At 38.4% G+C, this 7,824-nt stretch overlaps 1 protein-coding gene across 2 annotated transcripts in view; it reads right to left on the reverse strand.

The window, feature by feature from the left end:
* The window catches only part of lin28aa (lin-28 homolog Aa), a 28,012-nt gene that overhangs the window by 13,910 nt on the left and 6,278 nt on the right, over positions 1-7,824 (reverse strand). For both annotated transcript variants that reach the window (XM_032519595.1, XM_032519594.1), the window contains exon 4: positions 5,098-6,398. In XM_032519595.1, the coding sequence (XP_032375486.1) occupies positions 6,179-6,398 (220 nt within the window). In that variant the 3' untranslated portion in view covers positions 5,098-6,178. The remainder of the gene's footprint in view (positions 1-5,097; positions 6,399-7,824) is intronic.

The raw sequence follows: 7,824 nt of genomic DNA on the forward strand, positions 1-7,824 counted from the left end.
AAACTGCTTTATTGGCCAAGTAAGTGGAAACACAAGGGAATTCGAGTCCGGCTTTGTGTTGCTTTCAACGCAGAAACAGACAACGTTACGGCTAAAAACAAAGATGAACAAGGTAACGTTAAACATGAATGTTTGACTACTATGTACAGATGTATAGGCCTATACATTTTATATATTAACGTGTATACATGCATATGCATACACATATGTAGCCTACATAAGGTTATGTAAACAGATCTATGAAGCTTATTAAACAGTAAGGCAATTAGTGCAAATGATCCAGTAGATGGCACCAATGTTCAATCAATATAAGAGTTAGCCTACAGTGTACTCCTCCATCAGGGCAGGTCACATAAACTGATGATGTACTACAATTTAATTTATTATTTTTATACTGTCAGTAGGCCTACTTAGCAACTTTTATGATGGATAAAGGGCCTGGGACATGTTGAATGAATTGCGAGACATTTAACCTAGCTAAAACTTAGGCCTACTGTACAGGTAAATGATTGACATGAGTTCAGTCATTACATTTTTTGGGGGGGGTGTTAAGCCTAGGTGTTGCTGCGTACTTATCAACTACGATGTACACTGGCGACGGTGTAGTCTATCCACACGTTAGAGTCACACGACAGTCTCCTTCGGTAGGTTATGGAGGCCATACACTCTTGCCCCTGAACGTAGCAGAGAGTGAGAAGCACGGAGGCGCAGACATCAGCTAGACGTGACTTTAGACTGCGGCGAAGTACAGTTCATTCTAGTGTGTGCGTCCATGGAAACGTAAGTTTAATTGTTGTATTAGTTTACACAAAGTCAGTGTTTATTATTAGCCGTGAATGTATTTAGGTTTCTGTTAGTTAACGATGGGATTCAGAGCTAGCCTGTAATAGTCTGTTTGAACTGTTTTGCATTCTAATAGCCATTGTTTTTATGCTGTGTACTGAATATTTCGGTTGTAAACGCTTGTTATAATTATTATGACTGTCATTTATACAGGTCACACAAATGCCTTTGTGTTTGCTTATCTTTAATTGATAGCTCATTGTACACTAGTTATTATTGTAAGCCATTAATATAGCTCTATGCATGCTGTTTGTAGATGGCTATGTTTAGCTTAGTTTTGCCTTTGCTATTTGTCTGTAATTATCCTTTCTAAACAGTCTGTATTGCTGTGCTTTGTTGTTACAGAACCACACACAGAAACACAAGCCTATATTTGTTTACATAAACCATCTAAACCGCAGCCCTGGACTTTGCATCTCCTTTCTCCCACCCTCTCACCTGAACATTGAAATAGTGTCCTGCCCCTACATCGTGAAGCGATTGTTGCCACACCTATTAAACCATTTACACATTCTCTCCTACAACAATATTGTACTTTTTACGCCACTACATCTAGTTTTTGAAAGTTAGCTACTTGTTACCTTTATTACATTCAAATCGTATAGCTATTTAAACATTTCAGCATTTAAAGTGGGACTTGTAGAATAAACTTCTCAACACTATATGAAAGTTAAAATTAACTCCACTTTGACCTTGTACACCATTAAAATGCTATATACCACTTTGTATTAAGACCTACCTTATACAAGTTCTTGTGAAAATCTTTTTAAATATGCATTTAAAACGAAATTATTGTACATTACCCATAAAACATTTAAAGGGAAACCATTTGAGTTACCATTTGCCAAGTAATACAGACATCTATTTGGCTTGGATATCCTTCTCTGTAAGCAGCCATCGTGCATGAGTATTTTTTTTTTAACTTTTGATACTACAGTAAACGTTGCTGATGATACAAAAACATTAACTTAAGTAAGATTTTGAATGCAAGATCTTTGTTTTCAATCTTTGTTGTAAAAGCAGGAAAAATGCACTCAAGACATGAATATTGACATATTTACTAGGAAATGGAGCAGATCTTTACATATAGAAACATAATCACAGTAATACTTTAAAAAGTCTACATGCTGCTCATCATTGACAAACTAGCCATTAAATCAAGATGGATCAAGATAAATGTAGTTTTATGGCAGTCAACATTGAAACATTCATCAGTAATTAATGCACGTTTTGGAAGTAGCTCAAGACATTTACCTGATAAGACAACACCATCAATTGAATGATGGTGGTCTGATGATGGCTGATGATCACAAACAAGTTGTACCATGAAAAGAACACATACTGTGATACAGAAGGCATTGATGTGCTTCAAATGTTGCCCTGAGCACATAGTCTTACAAGTCTTTGGATTTTCAAGATTATCTGACCCATCTAATACCCAACAATCAAATCACAATAACGCACCACTGAGGGGTCAAACAGGTTTGTTGCAATCAGAATGTCTTTCATGGACTTTAGTTTCCAAATTATACTTTGAAAACATCCCCTAAAGTTTAGCAAGAATGTTGCAAACATTACAATACAACACTTTTATTCAACCTTTATCTAACTCGTGGGTGTCACAATCCAATTAAGAGTTTAACAGATCAGTTAGTCAGTGGTTTCAAGGATTAAGAAAGTTCATTACATAGATTGATAACAAATGTTCCCTGTGTATGTCCCTTTAAATCGAGGGAAAGTATTAGGATATACTGTCATTGCAATCATAAGTGGTAAATCCAACAAAAAATACACAGAGAAGTAAATTATTCCATCTCATCAGAGCACTTACTTTAACAATCTTTCCATCCTTTCATATCCTGAGTGTAATTATCAAAAGCTTTTTTTTTAATGATTATTAAACTAATATAAAACACCACATAACAGCAGAGTATGTAACAGTATTTGGTATGTAATCCATGACACATTCTTTTTGTCTTAAGCATTGATAGTCTGAAAACACCAAGTATTGGCTATGTGTTGAGATGAGACAACCCTGGATTAAAAACTACTAGCCCCAATCCCTTTAACAATATTCTACTACATCCCCATCTACAACGATTATAGAGGAAACAAATACAATAGCGGACAAATTTCTTCATATATCATATTATGGCAATTTATGTCAAAGAGGATAAAATATAAAGAACATCATCACCCTGGGTGCATGGAAAGTTGACGAAGTGTAAGAGTCATAAAGCTTGTGAATCTTAATTTTTCACATCATTTGTAATTTGCAATCTTCGTTTTAGAAATTGTTGTCAAGACATTCTCAAACCCATTTTACTTGGCGTCTTTGTTCTACGCAGTCTCGACTTTGTTTTGAATAAACACTCATTGACTTATTCCAATCAATCTGAAGTATTCCCTGAGTTTTCAGATTGGCAATTCCTGAGATGAGCCGAAGAGTGGAGGTGTTTTTTCTTTTTTTTCAACCAGCGACTGACTGTGGTAAATAAAAATCTAAAAGATACAATATAAAATATGGAACATATATTCAAAGAGAGATTAAACTGAATATAAAAAAATAATGCATCTTACACATGATTAGTGCAGAGTAACATTGCATTGGTTTTGGCATAGATAGGAATAACAATGTGACTCTCTTCTGAAAGGCTCATTGTGCACAAAAGAATAAAAAAATACAAAAGGCAAAGGAAATAAACCTCACAGTTTACATCAGTCCTCATAATACTATGTACCTGTACAGTATGTAACTGTATATTGTTACCCGTGTTGAAATATATTACTGTTACACTGTATATATACACTGCATTGAATTATTGTTAACAATGACAGTGAATAAACAAGCATATATGTACAAAGTAATACAAGTAACTTGGTGTTATTCTGTTACCCAAATATGTTCTCAAGTCATATAGTTTGAATGCCATTTGGCAGTTGTTTGATGTCTACTAGAACATTCACTGCTGAGAGGCTTCAACTGGAGCAGAGGGAGAAGAGGCAGCACTCTTGGATGAAAATAAATTAGTATGATTTTTTTTTTTTAAAGGCTTTAGAATAATTTTACATATATATTAATTGGATGTAAAAGTCATGTCAGCTTCTCCTGTAAAACGGGAGTAAAATGCTGATTAGCTAGCTAGTTCTACATGCTCCTCCGTGCAGGCTTGGTGTTCCTGGACTATTACCCTACTAAGGGTTATAGGGAGGTAATGTCTTAAATAACTACCTAGAAATGGATCACACTGGATATAAACAAAAACACCAGCCTTACCACTAGCAACATCATGTCTGATTCTGCCTCATTTTATTCAAGTATCAAGAGGAGAGCTAGCTGGACCCTTCAGGAACTCAGTCCAGGTCAAGTATCTAATTAGAAGTGATGATGCATTAGGTTTAGTATCATATTGTTTGGAATTCTATCAAATCCAAGTTGAGGGAATTGTAAAACAGCAGTATTCTTACACAGCAGCCAATACAATGAGTATATAGTGTAGATGGAAAGTTTACTAATCTCCCCAAAAAAAGTTAACGAGTAACTTAACACCCGGCTAAAAAACTGTATTTTCCTGCCCTCTCTGATTGAGATTTTAACAAGTAACTACATCCAGTCTTTCCACGCCAAACGGTGGTGATATGATTTTTGGCACACTGAGCAGCTGTGCTGTAACGTGGAACTTCCGTGCCATGCTACTTCACAAAACTAAGTACAACTAGTCTGTTGCCTCTTCACAACAGGAACAACCTCTAAACTAGTCAGCTAATGTAACACGCTGAAAAGGGCAAATTTTGAATTGTGCAATAAGGCAGGTCTGCTTGGTTCTTTCAGTGAATGATTTTAAAGATTTACAAAGACTGTTTACAGCTTTTACTAGCTAACTGGGATGTTTCGGGGCCGATTGGCAGGGATTGCAATGGACAAAGTAAAAGTAAAAGTACACACAACGAAATACTGGTAAGAGCAAATTACGTTTCCCCATGTATCCAGCTAACTTAAATAGCTCATCTTATTGTATTTTGTCAGTTACTTTTAACTGTTACTTTAACATTTGATGTGGTCTTCACTTTTGCAGGGTGCAAATGTTTCACCTAAACAAGTTCCTTTCTGAGACCATTTTAGTGAGGCATCCAGCACTTTGCGCCACCCAAGGCCATAGTGATTGGTTTAAAGAAATGCAAACAATCCAGAGTTTTCTTTTCCTCCTATCCCAGAACGTGGTCTAGCCAGACCTTAGTCCACAGCTGATATACACAACTGACCACATCCAGCTGGGGTCTGGTCAAAATTTCAAGAGATTTTAATGACCAATATACTCCATCAGCTATTGAAACACCTTCTCCCCATACCTAAGTTGTCAGAATTGGAGTGGGTGTGTTCAAAAACTTCTCAATTTTCCCCGAAACTGTCAACCATTTTAAAGCCGTGTTAAGTTACTCTTTAATGGGGTCTATTACAACTAATGGCAATGCTGTGTTAATACTGTAGTGCAGAAAGGATTTGATTTAATCCCAATTCAAATTACAATCTCCAAAGCTCTATTCAATTTGGTTTACCAGCGGTTAGAATGACATGAGTATAGTAGCAGACATGCAACAATGAGGTAGACTGTGCACCTTCGGACAGCCAGCAAAATGCTGGATGAAAATAATGTAATAAGAAAGATAACTCTGACCAAAAGCTGGAAACCACTAATGGTCTGACATTCATTTGGCCCCAGGAAAACTGGATGGTCAATTGCAATATTGACAAATGCCAATATATTGCCTGTAGCTATACCCTAAAACCCGTCCCATGTTTTCACAAACCCTCCCATTCCCCATGCGATTTGCAAACTAACATTCATTACAGAGGTACAAACTGTCACGTCTCTGCCTTGTCGGATAGTGAGGTGTAACAGTCAGGAAGAAGACTTAATTGTAAGGCAGCAAAAGTGTAAGTCTATACTAAACACTGAGTATTGTGGAATAACAGAAGAGGTATAATGCCCACAGAAGGGGCATAGTTTCACATAAAAGAAAACATTCTAAAAAAACTCAGATAATTCGTCATATGGCGTTGCTCACTACAATCTCAAACCTCTTATACAGCAGTGATTCAAACATTTAGAAAGCGTCCTGAGTGCAATAGTACAGCAGTATTCCTGAGTGTTACACCAACTGAAAACAAACAAAACCTTGGCAACATTCTTCATCAGCAATTTTTTTTTTAACCTGAGGTAGTTCCAAAAGCAGCTTCAACAGGTGGAAGGGGATCCATGTATCCCATCTCTCCATCAAAGCAGTGTGATTGGCCTCTGTGCTTCCCCGGCGTCAGTGTTGCCCAATTTACAGCTTAATCGGAGGTCTCGGGTGGCGGGGCCGAAAGGCTGTGCTCCTCCTCCTCACCTTTCAAGGAGGACGGTTTTCCCTGAGAACCCGGTGAGGACTGTTGTGCTTTGATTGGGCAGTTGGCAACCATGTGGTCAATGCTCTGGCAGAAATGGCACTTCTTGGGCTGGGGTGGTAGCTTGCACTCTTTAGCATGGTGGTCCAGGCCTCCGCAGTTGTAGCACCTACAAGAGCAGAGAGCATTTAGTCACATGTAATGTGTGCTCAAAAAAGTTCCATGAAATTTGTACACATCTAATCCTTTACCCTCATTGAAGAATCCCAAATTTCAAAACTTTAACCACTGGATGTAAGATGTGTGCTACCTCATTGAAAGGCCTGTTGTCACATTGCATTTTGAATCCTGATTGGCTTATGAACTAGTTGTGATGTCACAAAACCATGCTTGTACATGCACATCTTTAAGATTAGCCACAGACAAACCTTCCTGCTTCAGCAGATTAATGTGAAAACATCCCTATAATGTGAAACTTATGCACAATTCTGGACAGTGAAGGTAAAACATTTAAATGAAGTAACAATAACCAATGCACTTTTTTGAGTGAAGGGGACTTTAAGTTGCACCTATAAGCCACTAGATGGATACATTTCACCTGGATTGACTTCAGTTTGCATTTGGTCATAAAGCTTGCAAGGGCATTTCAGGTCACACTGCATTGCTTTGTGGAGGAGCACGCCAGGTTGGAAAAGTTCAAAACATGTAATTGTTTCTTAGATAGTCAATTACAATCAAAATTTATGAAATCTTATTAGCAACCTTTGAGCAAGCAGGAGTTTCTGAAAGGTTTTACAATTGAAGTGCATGACTACTAGCCTAGAAATCCAGACCCAAATCCGAAAGATTAAGGGTCTGGCATTGAGTAATGCCATAAAGTAGACGACTACTACTAACTGCAAGACTAAAGTGGCAGGGCTCCTATTTTTTTTCTCATTGACCTGGTATGGTCGCCATAACTTACTATCTCAATGTATCATGAAGAGCTTGCCTTATTTGTCGGTTTGCACTGCCAATAGCTTCCCTTGGACTCTATCGTGGCAAAATAAGACATCGCTTAATCGGCACTGAACTTTAGAAATGGAACAGCATACAGGGTCATAAGTTGGAGCCATTACGGGTGCCATCGGACAACTCTGTTTGTACATAATCTATAGAATGGCCACGCGTGCAGGGGCGGAAGACAGATGGGTGGTGGGCGTGGGGCAGTCACTCCGTGCCACTGCGGACCCTCTACCACCATTGTAGCAGCAGATGACATTTAAACAGGGCGGCTGCCGAGGGGTCAGTGTGGCCGTTGGGGTGGTGTCAAGGTCTATAGCTTCACGTCATAGAAGCTCCCTACATCAGCGTCCATCAGGAGGCAAGGGGAAGTGGTCTCTTTGTCTAAAAAAGCTGCAATAATGACCTCTGAACCCAGCCCTCACCGCCCTATCCTCCGTTCTCTAACCCCCAATTCAATCCCAGCCCTCTTGCATTTACTCATACACTGTTACCATGACAACAGTGACCTTTCACCCCCTTGCCCGGGCTCTTACATCTGTTATCAATTAAATGGACAACACACACACACACACACACACACACACACACAC

This window comes from Etheostoma spectabile, chromosome 6, assembly GCF_008692095.1.
Source record: "Etheostoma spectabile isolate EspeVRDwgs_2016 chromosome 6, UIUC_Espe_1.0, whole genome shotgun sequence".
In the NCBI taxonomy this organism is placed as follows: domain Eukaryota; kingdom Metazoa; phylum Chordata; class Actinopteri; order Perciformes; family Percidae; genus Etheostoma; species Etheostoma spectabile.